The following is a 21,826-nucleotide window of genomic DNA, read 5'->3' on the forward strand; positions in this document are numbered from 1 at the left end:
ACATCTTACCCAAATGTGCACCCCTACTCTGCCCCTACAAACCCCGTTTCCTGCCAGCCCAACTCCTGGCTATCCCTAGGAAGAGAGGATGTCTTCTTCCAAGGACTCTCTCCGCAATGTCTTCTGACCTTCTCTACTTTTTTCTGTCAATCTAAATATAAATTTTTGCTGAGCCAGGATCTCACTGTGTAGCTCTAGCTAGTGTTGAACTCACAGAGTTCTGCCTGCCTCTACCTCCCGAGTGCTGGGATTAAAGAACATGGGCCACCACACCTAGCCCAATATGAGTATTTTTAGAGGCCGAGTTTAGTCCAACATCTCTCAAAAGCTCTCAGAAAATTCAGAAAGGTATATACGAGTATAAGTGCAATACACACCAACTGAAATTACATGAGTCAAGTATAGCCAATACTTAACCCTGGAGAAAGAGCCCTAGAGAACACACGAAAGGATAAATTTCTACAAACTCAGAAAATGTTTTTATAAATATCTATGTTTGGAGGAAGAAAGAAGCTAACGAAACATCTTTTTATTCTCTAAGTTACTGTGGTATTACTGACTTATCATTGGTTACTTAATTATTTACTTAATTATTGAGAAAGGGTCTTGCTATACTGTAGCACAGGCTGGCCTCAAACTTGGTGTTCTCCTGCCATAGCCAATTGGATGCTGGAATTCCTGGCATGCACCACCACTCCTGGCTGTTTTCTCAATTAGTTCCCCAGTGGAAACCACAGGCCCTATGATCCACATCCTCACCCACAACCACCACCACCCTCCACACACCTACACACCTTAGTTCCAGATACTTTAACACGACCATTCACATCAGCTTTGGTTGCAAAGTCTGGCTTAACCCAGGGTAAATCTCCTTCCTCTCCCACTTCACAGTTCTTGGACATTTCCAAGTATCCTCTAACTACTTCTCCTTTTCAGGCTCTCATTTCTGGGTCCTTCCATTATCTGTCATAATACAACAGGTAACTAATTTGATCTTGCCTCTACAGTCAACTGGCTGCTCCCCTGAATATTTCTCCCCTGAACATATGCAAGATTAGGGGCTCCATTTAAGGGCTCCATTGGGTGTGCTCTGACCAGGCAAATTAGAACATTTTCTAACTGAAACTGTGCCTTTCCTGGTGATGCCTCAGTTGGAAAACCGCTTTCATTTTCAGATGTGATAGATACTATTGATAGAAGTCAAATGCGGTCAATGACTACCTCCAGGGTATTTCTCTCTTTTACAAGTTATTAAATCTAAATGCAAATTTAAGCTAATTTCTTTAGGTTATTATTCTAGTATGTAGCTTTATTTTAAAAATATAATATGTTGTCCAACACAGTATTTTTTTCTCCAAACTTTTCATAAATAAGCTTTCTTAATTTATTGTGATAAAATATCCACAACATGATGGTTTAGAAGTGTAGAGTCAGTGACATTAAGAACACTCATACTGTAATGCAACTATCACTACTACTCCTAGAACCTGGACTTAGTTATTCTAGGCATCTCAAATAAGTGGAGTCATGATAAGCTTGCTTTTAGGAAAATCTACTTTAAGAGTAAAATACTGAGCCAGATGAGCATTTTGATCTTCTTGGTTAACAGCTTTTTTTTTTTTTAATCATCATATACCAAACTGAGATAGCTCAGGAGGCCCAGGCTAAGGTTATTTAGTGGCTAGAAGTTAAGAATGTTTTTTTCAAGCTTGCTGAAGAAAATTGTTAAATGCATTCACAATCTTTCCTTTTAAATGACCAGAGCTATCACCGTAAGCAGTTTAGCAGCTTGACTGACAGTTGTCAGGTCCATCCCTCATGCCCAGCCACGGCAGGAACTGCCCAGAGTGGAAACTGAACGGCTTCACCAGGAGAGGTAGGTAGAGAAGAAGCCCAGATTGGGAGACACTGCTGTCGCCTTCAGTTCCGGAGTTAGCCAAGACTATGAATGTCATTGCTGAAACTCTTAACAGGTTGACTATGAGAAGATGACAGTGAAAACTTTCACACGCCATTTTTGAAGAGGCAATGGGAGCTGTCAATCAAGTGACCACTTTTCTAAGGCTATCAGGACAATCAATGGTTTAACAACTCCCATAGATGCCTGCAGGAGACTCTCACCCAGCCACTAATGCCTTCAGGAGACTCCAGACTAGAGGAAACTGGAGCTAGGGAACCACCCAAACTGCCCTGCCACTCCAAAAGAAGGACCTTCTACTTTGCCGAATTCAGCTTAAGATGGTCTCGCACTTACTTAGGAGGCAGAGGCAGGCGGATTTCTGTGAGTTCAGCCAGCCTGGGCTACAGAGCACATTCCAGGACAGTCAGGCTTACAGAGTGAAACCCTGTCTCCAAAAACAAAACCTTTTTAAAATCAAGATTTTGCTTCCTAACTCCATTAACCATAAAAGATTAGTGAGTGGCATTTATTTCATGGCGCTGGTATGGAGCTATTTATGATGTGTATATGTTTGCATGTCCATGCATGTGTGTATGCAGGTGTCCAGGTTCATGCATGCAGAGGCTTGAGGTCAATCTTGGGTGTCTTCTGCAGTTACAGTTCCCCTTATTTTTTTTTATTTTTTGAGACAGTGTCTTTGGCTGGTCTGGAACATGCCTATTTGGCTAACTAGGTGGTTAGAGGACTCACTTGGCTCCACCTCCGCGGTACAGGGATGGTAAGTGTGAGCTGCCATGTCTACTTTTTACACAACGGCTGAGGATCAAGTTCAGGCCCCCGTGCTTACTGGGCAACAGCTCTCCAACCCCTGGAAATTTCTGCGAATGCTATAAAAAAGGGCCAATCTTTTCCTAATCCTTAATGTCTATGGAAAACTACCACTTCAGTGAGCATGGCACAACAAAGTCTTCCACTTTCAATAGGACTTCATACACAACTGCTTTATAGTATTTTTAAAATACAGAAACTGGGGTAAAGCATTAAACAAAGAAAAGGAGTCTGCACAGAAATTCTGACCCTTCAGACACCACACTTTTAAATAAATTCATGAAGACCCATCAGAAAGCAAAGTCTTCCTACACTGCAGCAGACTGGTTTAGCAACTATAGACACCAGGGCCCTGCGACAAGGCAGAGTTGAGAATGATGCACACAATATGATTTTCAGGTTTACATGTTTTTGGAAAAAACCGTAACTAATTATACGCAGGTGTGGTTTGGCTGGACCATGCAGTGAGTCATAAGAAAAAAGAAACTGAGCACATTGTCATAAGAAGAAAAAAACAACAACAACAAAAAAAAAAACCTGAGCATACCAAGGAAATCAGGATGGGCAGCTACAGTATGGGGAAGTGTCCTTTAAAAAATGCATTAAGGGGCTGGAGAGAGAGGCCCAGGTTCGACTCCAAGCACCCACATGGTGGATCACAACCATCTGTAACTACAGTTCTGGGGGAATCTGATGCCTCATCTGGTCTCCAAGGACACCAAGCACATACACGGTGCACAGACATACATGACACAAAACACCCCCACACACAAAATAAATAGATACATATATTTTTAAATGCATCAAAGCATAAATCTGCTGGGGATGTCTTTCTGTATGCTGTGAATGTGTTGCTCTGATTGATTGATAAATAAAACGCTGATTGGCCAGTGGCCAGGCAGGAAGTATAGTACAGGCAGGACAAGCAGAGAGGAGAATTCTGGGAAGTGGAAGGCTGAGTCAGGAGATGCTGCCAGTCACCACCACCATGAGAAGCAAGATGTACGGATAAGCCAGAAGCCACGTGGCAACTTCTAGATGAATAGAAATGGGTTAATTTAAGATATAAGAACTAGATAGCAGGTTTATAAGTAATATAAGTCTCTGTGTGTTTACTTGGGTCTGAGCAGCTGCGGGCCTGAGCAGGGCTGGAGAAAACTCCAGCTACATAAATCAACCCACATCCGCAGAGTAAGGGATAACCTGTCTCTCTTCCCTTGCTGATCAGCATCCTTTAGCATGGTGAAAGCTGAGCTTAAAAAGTTGTCACATGTTTGTCTCTCTGTGCAGACAGAAGCAGCATTCCCGAGATTTAAATTACTCTGGTGGAAAAAAAATTAATCTAGTAAATGTGGTAGAGGGAAGTGCAAAAAGAGTGCTCAAAATATTATCTAACCCAAGGCTGGGGAGAAAGCTCAGCCAGTAAAGTGCGTATACTGCAAACAGGAGGAGCTGAACTCAATACCTAGCATCAATGTATACAAAAGCCAGGCCTGATGGCACATAACTTAGAATCCCAGCCCTGGGGAGACAGAGAGACAGGTAGATCCCAAGGACTCAGCCAGGCCCACCTACTTGGTGAGTTCCAGGCCAGTGAGAGATGCTGTCTCAAAAACCAAGGGGGTTAGCACCTCTGACCTCCACAGGCATATACACACATACATGTACACACATATATATACAAACATACAACATGCACAGACACATACACAAGGGCATTGAAAAACCTAGGTATAAGGGGCTGGAGAGATGGCTCAATGGTTAAGAACACTTGCTGCTCTTGCAGAGGATCTAGGTTCAATTCCCAGCACCCACACGGTGGCTCACAACTGTCTGTAACTCCTGCCTGACTTCCCTGAGCACCAGGCATGCATATGGTACGCATACATACATGTAGGTAAAACATTCATATGTATAAATATATAGGTATATATAAGTGTGTTTAGAATTCCTAAGTACAACCTGTAATATCTTGAATCGCATCTTGCTATTCAAACCATTTCTTCACTAGAGGATATACTTAAAACCTGGAGGAAACCTGCTTCTACTCCTGCTTTTTTATTTAGTTCCAACAACAAGATCATTTAAGTAAAAAGATCTTTAGACAGTGGCAGACATGTCAAGTCAAAGTGCTTCTAAATAATGATTCTTTTTTTTTTTTTTTTTTTTTTTTTTGGTTTTTCGAGACAGGGTTTCTCTGTGTAGCTTTGCGCCTTTCCTGGTACTCGCTTTGGAGACCAGGCTGGCCTCGAACTCACAGAGATCCGCCTGCCTCTGCCTCCTGAGTGCTGGGATTAAAGGCGTGCGCCACCACCGCCCGGCTAAATAATGATTCTTATAAATAAGAATTTTGTAACATTTTACTCCAGAAAAAGGAATTCTTACTTTGTTAGCCTTCTTAGAGTAACAGAATGGGCTGTGAGTTTACTGCACGGGGGAAAAACCCTTTACATATTCAAAGAAGTGTAAGATTATTAATAGTAGACACTTAGAAACTGCTTCTGCTAAAAAGCCCTGACTCCTCCCTTGGGTCCACAAGATAACTAAAAGCACAGGGAAGACCTGACACCTCTGCCTTCATTTTCCTTCTGTCTCCTCAGGCATTTCACAAAGCACCAGGATCCCAAAGACACCCACAGGTCTCCGTCATTATCCTAAACTTGCAGTCACCTTGGATTTCGGAACAACAGGACCCTTAAAAAGAGGGGACTGAAACTACCCCAGAGTGACAGCCAAGTCTAAGACAGACTCCCACCCACTGAGGGCAGGGGTGATGATATTGAGGCCACCCTGAGCAGGAGAAATCATCTTCGAGTAACCAGATTAGTCCTCTCAACAGTGAGGATGAATACTTCTCAGTGGACCAGCTTGCAGGCCCACCTCTGAAACAGTGATCTAAATAAAGGGCTATACCTTGACCAGGACTGCCTAGTCATACCTACAGTCCTGCCCTGAGTCTTCCTTTCTTTAAAACTGAAGCTCATGTCAGTAATCTGAAGATGAACTCGGGGCATCCATTCCCCTCCGGATCAATGACATCTCCTTTCTGTTTTTCACTATCACTGATCTTTTCCATTGGTGTTAATAAATGATCTGATTGGGCTGTGGGAGCTGATATTTCTGCCCTAAACTCTGGTTGCAAATTGTTCAATAACAGGGTCTTTAATCCAGTTTTTGGGAAGCAGAGGCAGGCAGATCTCTTTGAGCTCAAGACCAACTGTACTACATATAGACTTCTAGGGCCGCCCGGCTACATAGAGATGCCCTGTCTCAAAACAACAACAACAACAAAATTGTTTCATTTCTTTTTCTCTTATTTTGCTTTGCTATGAACAGACTCAATTTAGATATATTTCATAGTAAAACAACATAACGAAGGAGCCATTAAAACAGCAAGACTGCAATGGATCTTACTTATCAATTCACTAAATAAGACAACCATTAATTTCGCCTTTAAAACAACAGCATGCATTTGATTTTTTAAAAGCAGGCATAAAACTCCAAAGGGGAAACTAGTATTCATCTCATATAATTAAGCATTTAACTTGCCAATCTACACACAGCCAGCCATTTACCAAGCTGATGATTTCAGAGGTCAAGACAGAACAGCGGTTCATAATATCGATGCTTACAGATGCATGTAAAGGACCTGTTCACTTTATCAGTTTATATTCTTTCTACAGCACACAGAAATCTATACATATCCAAAGCTGCTAAACCACAAACGCATCTAGAAAGACAAGTAGCTGCATCTGCAGGGTCCTAAGGATTTTTAAGTGGAAATTCAAATAACTAGTGTCATTTGCCTGACTTGGTTGAGGAGTACAGACAGACACCCCAAGTCAGGAGCGGTGGCCCATGTCATCCCTCCACCTGTTGAGAGGTGGAGGCAGGAAGGCCAAGAGTTTAGGGGGCATGGGAGGAGTTGCGTGGGAGAGGAGGGGCATAGAAATGATGTTAATACAGTATACTCAAGCATGAAATTCTCAAAAACCAAAATACCCCAATGGTACCTTCAGCCTCACCGCTACCTACTGTGAATTTTTTAACATTACTGTTACAAAAAGACAAAGAGAAGAACCCATAAGCGTTAAGGAAATGCACATGACCCCTAAATCACCTTGACAAGACTGTAATGTAATGAACTGCCTTTCCTTTTAATATATATTTGGTGCAATTGGTGTGAAGGGGAAGGCGAGGAATGTGTTAATTCAAGATTAAGTTCAGCCAGCCTATACTACATGAGACCCCATCTCATAAGACCAAAACCAAACTAAAGCAAATCGACACTAGTAGAAAAATACATGTGAATTTATTTTAGTTATTAAACAAGGTTAACTTAATCTTAAAAGTGATCCCTGCATGCATTTGAATGCGGCCACCGTGAATTGAGATTTACAGAACACTGGGCATGGTGGCGCTCGCCTTTAGCCCCAGGACTTGGGAGGCAGAGGCACAGGCTGATCTCTGAGTTTGAAGTCTGCCTAGTCTACATAGTGAGTTCCAGGACAGCCAGAACTACACAGAGAGAACCTGTCTCCAAACAAACAAAAAGACTTACAGGCTTAGAATTATGTTCAGCCTTAAGCGTCTCTCTCCAGCCTTGTCTGCTAGCTAGGCTGCTGTGAATGCCGGTACTCACCAATACAAAGCAGTATGCCGTTAGAGCGGTACAATGGTGAATTACAAAAAACTTGTCGCCGATCACTTTCCAATTCAAAAGTATAATCAATAAATCTACAAGAAAGAGAAATGAGATGTCACATTGGAAAAAAGCTGCTTGGTTTTATGAGTATTAACCTCTGTCCACTAACCCTTGGCTGTCCGTTCTGACGTCACAGCGCCTAGTTCAGCCTCCAAGTCCCTAACTCCACCTACTTCCGCTCCCTTTACCTGCCTCGCCCTCCCCACAAAGGTCAAGCTAGGGGAAGCTTCACAGCCTCAGAATCCACCGGCCATACCCAACAGTACTAACAACTGCTAGAAGTATAAGCAAATTACTTGTTTACAGAGTTAAACATGTTGAAAATACAAAAATAATCGATCAAAAAGTAAGTTGAATGTAAGTTTAAGTTGTTGATTTTTAGTCCTACAGCAAGGCAAACAAGTAAAATATCAGTAAAAGGTACAAAATTATCCCTTCATATTTAAAATACTAATTTTTCTTATTCATACATTCATTTATTTTTGAGAGAGAGCTCATGCAGCTCAACTAGCTTCCAATTTGCTATGTAGCTGAGGTTCACCTGGAACTCCTAATCTTCCTGTTTCAATTCTGGGATTGCAGGCGTACACTACCTTACTATGCCCTCAACAGAAAAATAAAGGGAAGGCATCAATTTCTCGTTAAGAGACTGAGTCTACATATCATGACTCAGAAAATAGTTCAGTTTAACAAAATAGAAACTGCTCAAAATATTAACACAATTATTTTCCTTAGCAAATGGTTGAACATCAAACGTACCCTGGGAAACTGAAGGCCACTGAGGGTTCACACTTGTGGCATTAGAGCCTCTAGGACATAGAGATTTCACTTTTAAAAGCAAACATTACTAGCACAAAACTAGATATAAACATTTTGAAAGAGGACTCAAGTTGTAAATTTTAAAGAGAAACTAAATACTATCAGAAAAATAAGAATATCAGTGAATACCTTTCTTTCGACATATCCATTTTCCCTGTATGCTTTGGCTGCACTTTCCTTGGTCACAAGCTATGACCATTTTGTGACATATTCCATAGAGACTGAGGTGACCTTACTTTGTGTGATCAGTGTTTTGTGGATTGTTATCTTATTTAGGAGAGTCTTAATAATAATTTTATTCTGTACACGATCCCAGAATTGCTGAGGAGTCAGCTCTGTAGAGTGCCTGCCTAGCATGCACAAAGGCCCGGGTTTGGTCCACAGCACCACATGGTGGTACCTGCTTAATCTAGAAAGCCAAAAAGAGCCGGGCGGTGGTGGCACACGCCTTTAATCCCAGCACTCAGGAGGCAGAGGCAAGTGGATCTCTGTGAGTTCGAGGCCAGCCTGGTCTACAGAGCGAGATCCAGGAAAGGCGCAAAAGCTACACAGAGAAACCCTGTCTCGAAAAACCAAAAAAAAAAAAAAAAAGAAAGTCAAAAAGTAAGTTTCAGGCTTGCCACCATTAAAGGTTGTATTTTTTCCTGTACAGATCCTTAAAGCTAATTTTCAAATAAGCCAAAAGCCTCAACAATAGAATTCTTTGCATCACTCCACGAATAGTTTAACAAGTAACGAGCAATGAAAAAATGCTGTCACATACCAGAAATGAGGTAGCCTGAAGCAGTAGCGATATTCAATTTCACAAGCGTTGAATCACCCCTATACATATTTAAACAAAAACAAAACAAAAACCCACCACATTATCTTCTTAAACATTCGGACAGTTTTCTTTTTCATCTGATTTATTGAGACAAGGCTTCATGTGGTTCAGGCTGGCCTCAAACTTGCTAGGGCCAGCCTTCACTAGCTTTCCTGAGGTCTTGTCTCCACTTGCCCTGTAGGATCACAGGATACACCAGCACACCCAACACAGTACCAACTGTTCTAATCACAGACCTGTTACCCATCCTTCCCACAGAGTTTACTCAGAGGCTAAGTCAGCCTCTAGAATCTTCCTGATGATTAGTCATTGATTGTAGGCATTTAAACTAGGCTGAAATCTAGGAAACCATCTAACACCAATCCACACTGGGGTTTGCAGTGTCAAAAAACAGAGCTCCTAAGGATGGTCAAGAGCAGCCGATATATTTTCTGAAGTGCTTAGAACTATTCCAGAAGCTTCAATCCATGGGCACAACACAGGGTGTGTTTTTGCTTTAAATGCAGAGGGAGAATCCACCAGTTTCAATGTGCTTTTGGAGGACGCCTGAGGACCCACTGGCCTATGTGGGGAGTGGGTCAATAACAATTCTAGACTCCATTCTAAACCTATCTAAGCACAGTGTTAGGTTAAGATAATACTTCTGACTGCACAAATAGACATAATTTTTACACATGCATATACATATAGACTTGTAAATGTGTTTTCATATGATTTGTTCATATAAGGACTGAAATAGAATTTTATATGCTGAGTTTTTAAAATTCTTTACTTTGAATCAGGGACTCAAGTAAATGAAGAAATCATCTATTTCATCTCTGATTTTTTGAGCAATACAGTCCTATCAATATTACTGTACTGAGGATGAGAGGGATTTGCCTATTACCTGAGAATATGATCAGAACAGGACAATTTGACCCGATGTTGTGACCAGGGTCACAGATGCATATCAATATAATGAATTTACTTTAAAATGTTTTATTTCATTTATTATTAGTAGTATATGTGTGTTGTGCATATATGTATGACATTTGTGAGTATAGGCATGCACATGCACGTGTGTGTGTGTGTGTGTGTGTGTGTGTGTGTGTGTGTGTGTGTGTGTCAGAGGACAACTTTCAGGAGTCTGCTCTTTCCTTCCACCTTTTATGTGGTTCCAGGGTTTAAACTCGGGTTGCCAGGCTTGGGCACTAGCCTAGGATGACACATATTTGCTCAAGCCACCCTTCTTATGATTTATAATATGTATCACTTTAAAATTAACACAAAATAAAACTGTTAATAGTTGAACTAAAATAGAAATGCAGAAGAAAAGTCACATTTTCTTCTTACATTTTGACCTGTAAATGCAATCCAGGAAAATTAGACCTGGAATAAATCACAGAATCAAAGGAAAAAACAGCAAAATTTACATTAGGTTAAAGTTCACCAAGGCCAAACTTGACCAAGGAGCCACCTCCCCCCCCCCCTCTCTTTTAATAAAATGTACTTCTCAAAGGACTGGTTCTGTTTACAATCATGTTAGAAAAAAATTAACATGGGGGAATTAAAGCTACAATTTATTTAGATTAAGAATAAAAAACCTGGTCAAGGTATAAAGTATGCTAAATTGAGTCACTTTGGGAAAAAAATCCTAATGAAAATGAAAATGAATTAGCTAGTATGATCCTAAAGGGATAATTTTACACTTATGGCAGGGGTGGCATCCGTGTAGTCATATGGTGGTCGTCCAAACACCTGGTTAAACTGTCCTGTATTCCACAGAACACAGTCACGTCACGTCAGTACTTCCCACACACCTCTCCCTGACATGAAGCTAACTTAAGCCTTCCTAAGTTGGCAACATTTCTGCAATTGCAATCATACTTACTGTTTTCAGGAAGAGCCATCCTCATGGTCACCTTAGATTATTACATGGACTCAGTCATCATGTTTATAAGTGTTTCTCGTGTGAGTTTAATCCCTCTTGCATGGCCATATATGTCTCTTTTCAATTCTCTGATGGCAAACAATAGGTCACCCACAAGTTCAAAGGCAAGTCTTTAGTGATTACTCCAGCTGACTGCCCGAGCTCCATGATGACACTGTTTTGCTCACAACAGTGTTTGTAGTAACTTGGTTTTGCTCAACTAATCATACTCTCATTGTTTTGGGGAGCAATTGCAATATGAAAGCAAAATGGCCCTCACCATTTGTGTTCACATCTAAAATCATTTTAATACAGTTGGCTGAAGTAGGACTGACTAGAAGCACTTCAATAAGGCATACATCAAAGATAATCAATGTTTTTAAGTAATGCAAATGAGGCTGTTATTAATAATTCATAGCAAAGCATAAATCAAAATGAATAAGTGGGAAAGAAACAGCTCACCAGAGTGGATCAGCTATGGTAGGCTCATCAAAGAAGAAGAGGTATAAGCCAAAAATCCCAACCAGCAAAGAGTGGCACGTAGACACTACCCTGAAATGAAACAGAACACACATACAGATCTCAGATTCCTTGCAATAAACGACTTCTTTCTCTAAGACATTTTCCATTCTGAAAAATTCACACCTCGAAGCATTAAAAGTTAAACGTGAAAGAGTGAAATGTGGGAGTAGCGTACATCTGAGGATGACTAAACACTGTCATCCAGAGGGGACAGGGGCATAGCTCAGCAGCAGAGCACTTGCCTACCATGCATGAGGTTCTAGGTTCAATCCCCAGCACCATTCATATTTAATAATTAAGGGCCAGGCTGGTGGTGCATGCCTTTAATCCCAGCATTCAGAAGGCAGAGGCAGATGGATCTCTGTGAGTTTGAGACCAGCCTGGTCTATGTGTCAAGTTCTATGCCAGTCAGAGAACATCATCATCATCATCATCATCATCATCACAGTAATAATAATAATAATAATAATAATAATAATAATAATAATAATAAGTGTAGTCATTTAGAAATCATAGGGCCACAGCTTTCTTTTCAAGTGAACAAGTTGTATAATTCTGGGGGAATCATTTCTCTGTGTTAAGGTTCTAAAGTGGAAACACACTTGCTGACACTGTTGATAGCCTTGCCTAAACTGGCACACGACCCTCCAACCTCCAAGTTCCATCCGCAGCAGGGCAGCTGCAGGAGAGAGCTTGCACCACCACCAGGCATTCAAACACTGCATCTAAATCACCACACAGAGGGCTTCCTGCAGCTGTTCAAAATCCTCTGAGGGGAAAGCATAGCCTCTCCTGAAGTCCTAAATAGTGACTAGTAACCGTATGTCAAAAACGTTTCCTTCTCAGCTCCCTCCCAGGCCGGGTCGGCAGGTAAAAAGCACCTGCTGCTGAGCCTGAGTTCTGGAGGACCCACGTGGTGGAGGGAGGGACTCTCCTGAAATCTACACACATGCAATGGTGTATGTGCCCACAAACATACAAATATACAGAAAGCATACAAACATTTAGGTTTCTTCTTGTAAAATAAAATCTGATTTTTAAATTTTATTTCTGTCACACAGGCCTTGAGTGTTAACAGGGGTTAAATGGTAAACGAGAGTGTGGTATGTTCTCAGATGATTTAGTCAAAAGCTCTCCATATCCTGAGCAGACACTCCAAACTACCCATCAGTCTGTACCAGACTCTTCACTTCTACAGCTGAGTGCGGGGACAGCATTGGGGAGGTGGAGGCAGGAAAATCAGGAGGTTATTCTGAGCTACACAGTGAGCTGCAGACTAACCTGGGCTACATGAACCTCTGTCTCAAAAATGCAAAATAACAACAATAAAAGTCTATACTTGCAGAAACTGCTGTTGGTAAACATTTGAAATTTTTATCTCTTTAAAACCATATTCCTGGAAAAGCAAAAATGTAGATCCTATAGTAGCTAAAAAGAAACACCAAAGGGAAAGACTTCGAAAAAGAGTTGTCTGCTGTTTGGAGCATATGTCAAGTCTGGAAGCTGAGTTTGAAGACACAAATATGTACTTTAAAAACAGCCCAACTCCCCTTTGTACTCTTCATCTCTAAGTTCCAAGTATACAAGCTGGAAAGAGAGAGACGAGAAAACGCTATTTGAACAGCTAAATGAATCTTGTATGAGGCCAGACTCCGTCTTCAAAGCAGAACTTGGTTTCACATGTTATAATTTCCTGCATCACAGAACGGTGATGAGACTGAGTAACGCAAAGTAGTTTCCAATTCCATTTTCATGTCTGCCTCTGTCTCTCTGCACCCTCCCCATTTCTTTGGCTGGCAGCTACACACGATTCAAAAGCTTTTACATATTCTAACCACACTGAAAGGGAAACAAAAAGAAAAAGAGTTCGAAATTTACTCAGAAATTCTATCTCTCCCACTCATCTTTCCCAGCATTCTTTCTATCTTCAAATATTAGAAGAGGGTTTTTTTTAAAAAAAAAAATGATATATGGGCTGAAAGGATGGCTCAGTGGTTAAGAGTACTGGCTGCTCTTCCACAGCACAGGAGTTCAATTCCCAGCACCCACATGGAGGCTCGAAACCATCTGTCACTCCAGTCCCAGGGGATCCAGCACCCCCTTCTGACCTCCACAGCCACTCATGAAGCATGTGGTACAAAGACATACATGTAAGCATACATACAACACCCATACTACATAAAATAATACTACATAAAATAATAAAAATTTGAAAAAAAGGATAAATCTAGAAGGCTATAAATTGCAATTAGAAGTTCATGACAGGGTATATAGATTATACACTCTGCCCTCTAGTCTGTAAAATTCAATCAAATTGCATGTGGCTAACTTGCACGGGCTATTCACAACTCCAAGAAATATGTTCTTTCATTATCACCACAAAAGAATACATGTTCGTTGTTGTGAATTTTTCAGAGAGGGATGCAAACCAGAACTTCCTAGAGTCAGCTGGAGTCTACTAAATGCTCCCAAATTTACCTCAAAAGTGAAAAAAAACTGTCCCTAGCATTTTCTTTTACGTATATGGATGTTTTGCTTGCATGCGTGCCTAGTGCCCTGGGAGGCCAGAAGAAGGCGTCAGAACCCGTGGGACTGGAGTTACAGAAGGTGTGGACTGGGATGTGGGTGCCGGGAACTGAACCCAGATCCTCTGGAAAAGCAGCCACCGCTCTTAACCACTGAGCCACCCCCAGCCCCAACATCTTCTGATGCCAGAATTCTCAAACTTTCCTTGTATGACATCTTGTCTTTCTTCTAGCCCCAAGACCACACAGAAATTTTGACCTTGAACTTTTTTAAAAACCTAAAGGAAGACTTTCTTACTTCATAAAACTATTTTTAAATCAATCCATTATGTTTTCATGGCTTTACCTTGAGTTCCATTCAATCTTCTTCTCGATGCTAAGACTATTATAACCTGGAGAGACTTTTGCTGAAAACCAGTAACTTATAAAATGGAAAAGAACCTGAAAGACGGCAAAGCTACAACAAACAGTGCCGACGACCAGTTCGGGGTTGGCTTCCATAGTTCTTCAACCTGTCAAGAGAAAGGACGGCCCTAAGTTGCTGTCGCACAATCAGCCTACTATATTTTTAAAATCTTAACAAGTATACATTTATTTCAGTATTTTTAATACACATATAAGAATATAAGAAAAATTTCAATCTAAGGAAAATAAACCAAGAATTTGCAAGCCTCCTGTTTCTCCGCATTTACCATCTGTGTGTCAAGTGTCACACATCTGTTATTTAAAACTTTTTTAAAGTACCTAAAAGGTACCCTAGTACCTTAAAGATCTCCATGTCATAAAAAAAAAAAAATTTTAACATCACAATTCAAACTTATCTAATCTTAGGAGTTTAACATTAAGAGGAAATTTCAATTGATGCAATAGAAATTATTCTTTTAACAATATTGCTTTAATTCTATTTAGACAAATTGATTACTCTTTGACTCAATATTCTCATCTATAAACTGAGAGTTGGTCGGGTAATTTCTAAGAAATACTTAAGCCCCAAATCATAGAACATTGCCTACAACGACAAACAAAAAATAAATTACAAAGTTAAAAACTGATTGTTTTTATGAGACACAATGTTGATGACAAAATTTACATTTTAAGAAGAAGTAATTAAAAAGAACCATAGAGGCTGAGAGATGGTTCAGCAGTTATGAGCCCTCGCTACTCCTGCAGAGGACCGGGGTCTAACGCTTAGCACCCACATCCCTCGCTACTCCTGCAGAGGACCGGGTCTAACGCTTAGCACCCACATCCCTCGCTACTCCCGCAGAGGACCGGGGTCTAACGCTTAGCACCCACATCCCTCGCTACTCCCGCAGAGGACCGGGGTCTAACGCTTAGCACCCACATCCCTCGCTACTCCCGCAGAGGACCGGGGTCTAACGCTTAGCACCCACATCCCTCGCTACTCCCGCAGAGGACCGGGGTCTAACGCTTAGCACCCACATCCCTCGCTACTCCCGCAGAGGACCGGGGTCTAACGCTTAGCACCCACATCCCTCGCTACTCCCGCAGAGGACCGGGGTGTAACGCTTAGCACCCACATCCAGTGACTTTCAACCACCTGTCATTTCAGGTCCACAGAATCTAACACCCTCTTGTGGCCTCCACAGGTACTGCACTACCATACACAAGCCCACAAGCACACACACATCTAAAAATCAAATAAATCTTTAAAAAAAAAAAAAATCACATCACTGTGACTTTAAGTTATTGGTAATGTTAACATTTTTCCTTAGACCAAAAAACTTCCATAGCTTTTTTGTCTCTTTTTTTTGTTGTTGTTGTTTGTTTTTTGTTTTTTGAGACAGGGTTTCTCTGTGTAGCTTTGCGCCTTTCCTGGAACTCACTTGGTAGTCCAGGCTGGCCTCGAACTCACAGAGATCCGCCTGCCTCTGCCTCCCGAGTGCTGGGATTAAAGGCGTGCGCCACCACCGTCCGGCGCTTTTTTGTCTCTTTTACAGGAACTTTTTTTTATCATACTTAAAAAAAAAAAAAAAAGAGCTTTGGGTTTTAAGGACAGTTAGTGAAAAGAATAGCATACACACACACACACACACACACACACACACACTTGAAGTATGTTTTCTATGTTGCTGGGCTGAACTTTTATTTGGCTCCTAAAAATAAATCTTAAGGCCAGGCGTAGTGGCACAGGTCTTCAATCCCAGCACTCGGGAGGCAGAAGCAGGTAGATAACAATGATTTTGAGGCCAGCCTGATCTACAAAGTGAGATCCAGGAGCCAGAACCATATAGCCATATATTTTCCTGAGACCCTGTCTCACAGGGAGGAAAAAAGAAATCTTAGGTACACTCAGCCCCAAAAGAGCTGTGGCATCTGCTCTTATCCAGGAGTAGAGTGTTTCTATCTTTGACTGGGCCGGTCCTCAGATGAGAGGAAAATGAATCAATACACATTTTCAAGCTCCTAATTTGAAGAAATAAAGTCACTTACTGAAGCCAATTCACCAGAGAAAAACCAAGTCATTGCCTGAGCTAGCAATAACCCCACTTCATCCCCTGCCAACCAGGACATCATAATTTGAGTCGGTCTCCCACAGGGCTCCTTCTGACAGAATTCATGTCTGTAATGAATTATACCCCCTCCCCATCACTACCTCTCTCTATGAGTGTATGCTTGGTAAAACTGATATTGCAATTCTTCTCTGTAAGACTCCATTAACTTTATTGCTCATTTACTTTTTATATTTTTTATTTCAATGTGTGTGTACTGGGCATTAGAAAAATTAATTTGTGGTCTTTTAGCTTAGGCTTACTGTTAACCAAATAATACATAAAAGTAAGCTTTGTACATCAACTAAGTGTGTTAGTACTTGATTATGTGCGACGTAAGGAAGGTAAAGTGCCTTTCTAAAGGCAAAGCAAGCGCAAACCTGGCGGCCAGGTGGAGGGCTAATTAAAGAAAATGGAATCAGGAACCAGAAGGTTCTGAGAGTCTAGCCAGTGGTTCTCAATATGTAGGTCACGACCCCTTTGGGGTTTGCATATCAGGCATCCTGCACATCAGATATTTACATTACGATTCATAATAGTAGCAAAATTATAGTTATGAAGTAGCAACAAAGTAATATTATGGTTGGGGTCACCACAACATGAGGAAATGTACTGAAGGATCACAGCATTAGGGAGGGTGGGAAGCACTGCTCTGAGCACAATTGTGAGGGCGATTTGCTGAAGGCTTGGGACGCTGGTCCTGGAGCATGGGCTGCTGGCAGACTTCGTTAAAATTCAATGTATACACAAGCATTTCTTGAATGTTTCCTGAAAGTTGTTATAAAACTTACCACACATTAACAGGTTTGTGAATTATTAATTAACTAATAATACACTAAATAAGGCATTCTAACAATCCACCATCAAGAAATGCATTATGGGGCCAGGCGTGAAAATGCATGCCTTTATTCCCAGTGGCAATGCCTCTAATCCCAGCACTAGGGAGGCAGGGATAGGTAGATTTCTGTGAGTTCAAGGCCACCTGGTCTATACAAGACCCTGTCTCAAAAGAAACAAAACAAAAAAAAAAAAAGAGAAGAGAAAAAAGGAAGAGAGAATGCAGTATGGGCTCAAAAGGTGACTCGGTGGGTCAAGGTACTTGTCACCAAACCTGGCAACCAAGTTCCACCCCTAGGATCCACATGGTATCAAGAGAGACATTAACTCCCATGGCTTGTCTTCTGCATAGAAACACACACAGAGACACATATTGAATACATATAATGTTTAAAAACAATTATTCCCCTCAAGTCTTAGATTTTGTGAATTACTTGTTACAGTGAATGATATGCTACATCTTTTTAAAGATTTATTATTTTATGTGTATTAGTAGTTTCCCTGCAAGTACACACACTCAGTGCATCCCTGGTGCCTGCAGAGACCAGAAGACAGCATCGGATCTCCTGGTATTAGAGTTATGGATGGCTGTCAGTCCTCAGGTGGGTGCTGAGATTAGAATCCAGGTCCTCGGCCGGGCGGTGGTGGCGCACGCCTTTAATCCCAGCACTCGGGAGGCAGAGCCAGGCAGATCTCTGTGAGTTCGAGGCCAGCCTGGTCTACCAAGTGAGTTCCAGGAAAGGTGCAAAGCTACACAGAGAAACCCTGTCTTGAAAAACCAAAAAAAAAAAAAAAAAAAAAATCCAGGTCCTCTGCAAGGATAAGTGCTTTTAACTGATGAGTCATCTCCAACCCCCAATATTTTATATTTTCAACAGACTTATTTTCTTTTTTTTCTTGGGTTATATGATGAGAGTATTTCTTTGCCAAAAAAAAAAAAAAAGTTTCATTTATAACTAAACAAAGAGCACCATATATTCAAGCTGTGACTTCTATTAAAGGCTCAGCAGACAGAAGCTAATTAAATTGTTGTACTCTCTCTCAGCTCTGCTTCTTAATAAGCAGCTGCTTGCTTAATCAGTCATGCCAAATCGAGGACTCATCTAGAGATTATTACAAATGTCGTTCCCCCACCCCCCGCCCCGAAAACTAAGGCCTCTTGGTAGAAGTAATTGCCCTGTTCGTTCACTTCAGGTGCCTGAATCAGACGATGAAATGGTAAAAGGGCCTTTGCGGACTTGGCAATCACTGAGCAGAGGCGATCACAGAGAGAGTGGAGAAGCATTACGCCTCATTCGTGCACCTCTCCATGTGGCCAGCATCTGGGAGGAAGCTAGGAAGCTGACCTAGTGGGGGCTGTCCTAGAGAAAAGCAGCTGAAAAGATACGAGAAATGAACGAGACTTAAGAAATGAATTCTACCATATAATTAGCTGTCTTGATTCACAGGAATTGTGGACACTAAAGAAACTTCCACTGTCTTGCTGAGTATAATGATGCTTGCTGGTCCTTTTCCCATAAGATGGCACAAACTTTCAGGAGCTGTGTCTTAGGTCAAGAACAAGCCTAGACCTGTCTCCTCACTACAGAAGCCCTCCTGCTGCACAAGGACATTTACTCTCATTTCTGGAGACATGGCCCTGGAAATAACAGAAAGAGCTGATTACATCTTCACTTCAGAACCAGCAACACATCCTACATTTGTCACTTGTCAGCTACATACCAGGCTTGGGGTTGGTGTTTGGAGTGCTAAATGGGGGACATTTGTGAGTCAGTAGCAAGACAAGGATATCTATCAAGAATCCTAAAGTTCAGGGTGCTATGGGATGCTCCTTGATCACTAGGAATTAATACCTAGCAGAGATTGTGCACAGTGAAGAGATATCAAATGGTATCCAAAGACTTGTCCCGGGTTTCGGCACCAAGATAACAGGTTTTCTGTATCCTAATAACAGGTTTCTCCGACGACGCAGTAAGCCAGATCAAGCCGAATTGAAAAAGTGAAAGAGCAGATTTATTTGGGCAAAGCAGCTCATGGGTGGCCCCCCAAGTCCCCAGAGATGGAGGCAGGAGAAAGGGCAGAAGAAAACCACATGGCCGATCTAAGGCAGGGTGCTTAAATACCCTATAGGTGCTGAGTGATGGTGTCTGACACAAGCTGGGTTTGTGCCCCATTATGGTGCATTTTTAGATCAGGTGGTGGGCTGCTGGCAACTTCCGGGGAGGAGCTGCCAGCCCTCCGAGAATGGGGAATTGGGCTTTTGGCGGCTTTTCCTTGTTGGAGATTCTCTAAGGGCGGGGTTTGGAGAGAGATGGAGCTCCCTGGAGTGAGCTGAAGGTTCTGCTTGAACAACTTGAATAAAAGAGAGGCTGATAAAGAAAAAAGACATCCTCTTTGTGTATATATGTGTGTGGGCATGTAGGTGTGCAGAGGCCAGAAGACAACTTTTGGGGTCAGTCCTCAGGAGCCATCTACCCTGTCTTTCATTTGTTTGTTTGGTTTTGTTTTGTTTTTTGAGACAGGCTGTCTCATTGGCCTGGAGCTAGCCCAAGTAATCTATACTAGCTAGACAGTGAGCCTCGGGGATCTGCCTGTCTCTTGACTCCCAGAACTGCCCCTTCTCTCCTCTCTCTCTCCTCTCTCTCTCCTCTCTCTCTCTCTCTCTCTCTCTCTCTCTCTCTCTCTCTCTCTCTCTCTCTCTCTCTCTCTCTCTAATCATGGGTTCTGAGAATCAAACTTAGGTCCTCCTGTTTGTCTGGTAAGCAACTTATCAGGCAAGAGCCATCCTCCCAGTCCAAGACTTCCCCCTTTATTTAAACACCAACCGGACGCTTTGCAGCTGAAGCTCAAACAGCTCAGCTCCATTGAGTGTGCAGAACCAGCCACTCACCCCCCACAACTCTGACTCTCATTCCCCTCAGTTCAGCATTCACTTGTAAGTGCAGAGATTCCTGAGGGAACATGTTTGAATCACTCACTAAAGCCGTTTCCATGCAGACATACAACAAGTAGGAACCACTGCCACGACATTTAGTGGTAAAAAAAAAAAAAAAAAACCCTTAAAGGGGCCTGGGATAGGGCTGTGTGTTTGTCTTTAAGACCAGCAGGGCAGAAGGAAGCTGAGAACAATGCCCCACTCATGCTTAGCATTCCTTTTCCATCCCTAGCTAGCTCCCTTCCCTGTTTCCCACATTTATTCCAGATATATCCACCAGCAAATCTCCAGTTGTGCCTCTCTTCTGTTAGACGTTATTTTTTTCCCCATTTCACAAGCAAATGAAGGCTACTTGGCATGAACTCTCGACATTGTTCACTGCCTCGTTCCACCCTGAACCATCTCTCTGTACACTAGACTCTGCTTGGTTATGCATTCCTCGCTCCTAATACAGCTCTCCTTATGTACAGCTCCAGCACTCATTCCCTATTGCATCAGCGCTGGATGGCTCCACATGGGATCACACAGGGCCCATGCCCCTGTCTGGCCCAAAATGAACTAGCCTAAAGCAGCCCTATCTCCATGGCTACACAGCTCAGTGGACAGCACTATCCTACTTCCCATTTCCCAACCTACATCAGCTCAGCCATCCCTGATGCCTTCCGGTGTTACCCCACAAGTGACCAAACAGCAACAACTAAGGGCCTAGAGGATGTCAAATGAAGGAAGGGCAACTTGATTCCAGCAACATTCCAAACCCTTCTCAGGATGGATTGATGGCTAACTTGAAAAAAAAATGTGACTGGCTAGCAAAACTTGGTGAATCCTGAGCTGGCTAAAACCTAGAAGCTGGCTGTAAACCTGTAAGAAGTACACTTGAGAGCTAGCTCCTACTGATGTAGATGGGTTTCCCCTTGGGGTCATTTCAGTGAGTCCATTTTGACAAACATCTATCTGATAACGACTTAATCGACACAGAACAAACAGCAGTAAAGACGGTATGTACACCAGTTTATACAAAGAACCAGGTCTCTCTCCTAGTTGACATGATGACTCCCAGTCACAAAGGAAAAATATGGTTAGGTACACTCAAGAAACCAGGGGGAGAGAGTGAAAGAGAGTCTTAATATTTTAAGTGGCACAAATCAATGAGAGATAACAGTATAATAAATAAATCATGCCCAAGGAAACAAATCTCAGACTCACAATCAGGCAGGGAAGAATTCACCTTTCCATCAAAGTATGAGTCTGAGTACCTTTTACTCAGTAATCACACAGTAAAGAACTGTTAAAGCAGTGGTCTTCAGAAACATACCACACTGTGAAGAGTTAATGGGCTCTGGAATGAGAGTTCTCAAAAAGGACTTGAGAAGAATTGGGAGTGGAGCTCAGTGGGTTAGGGGTCTTCCCTAGCATGAGTGAAGCTTTGTTTTCTAAACCTAGCACCATATAAGCCAGGCATGGCGGTTGACAGACGCCTGCTACCCTGGCACAGTTGGTAACTGTGTGA

At 42.0% G+C, this 21,826-nt stretch overlaps 1 protein-coding gene across 2 annotated transcripts in view; it reads right to left on the reverse strand.

Moving 5' to 3' along the window:
• Tlcd4 (TLC domain containing 4) overlaps nucleotides 1-21,826 on the reverse strand; it is a 54,659-nt gene that overhangs the window by 14,201 nt on the left and 18,632 nt on the right. For both annotated transcript variants that reach the window (XM_052730425.1, XM_052730426.1), the window contains exons 2-5: nucleotides 14,378-14,543; nucleotides 11,447-11,536; nucleotides 9,016-9,074; nucleotides 7,371-7,465 (exon numbers count right to left, since the gene is read on the reverse strand). In XM_052730425.1, the coding sequence (XP_052586385.1) occupies nucleotides 7,371-7,465; nucleotides 9,016-9,074; nucleotides 11,447-11,536; nucleotides 14,378-14,532 (399 nt within the window). In that variant the 5' untranslated portion in view covers nucleotides 14,533-14,543. The remainder of the gene's footprint in view (nucleotides 1-7,370; nucleotides 7,466-9,015; nucleotides 9,075-11,446; nucleotides 11,537-14,377; nucleotides 14,544-21,826) is intronic.

Source organism: Peromyscus californicus, unplaced genomic scaffold (assembly GCF_007827085.1).
Source record: "Peromyscus californicus insignis strain IS unplaced genomic scaffold, ASM782708v3 Scaffold_9__1_contigs__length_137607984, whole genome shotgun sequence".
Classification (NCBI taxonomy): Eukaryota; Metazoa; Chordata; class Mammalia; order Rodentia; family Cricetidae; genus Peromyscus; species Peromyscus californicus.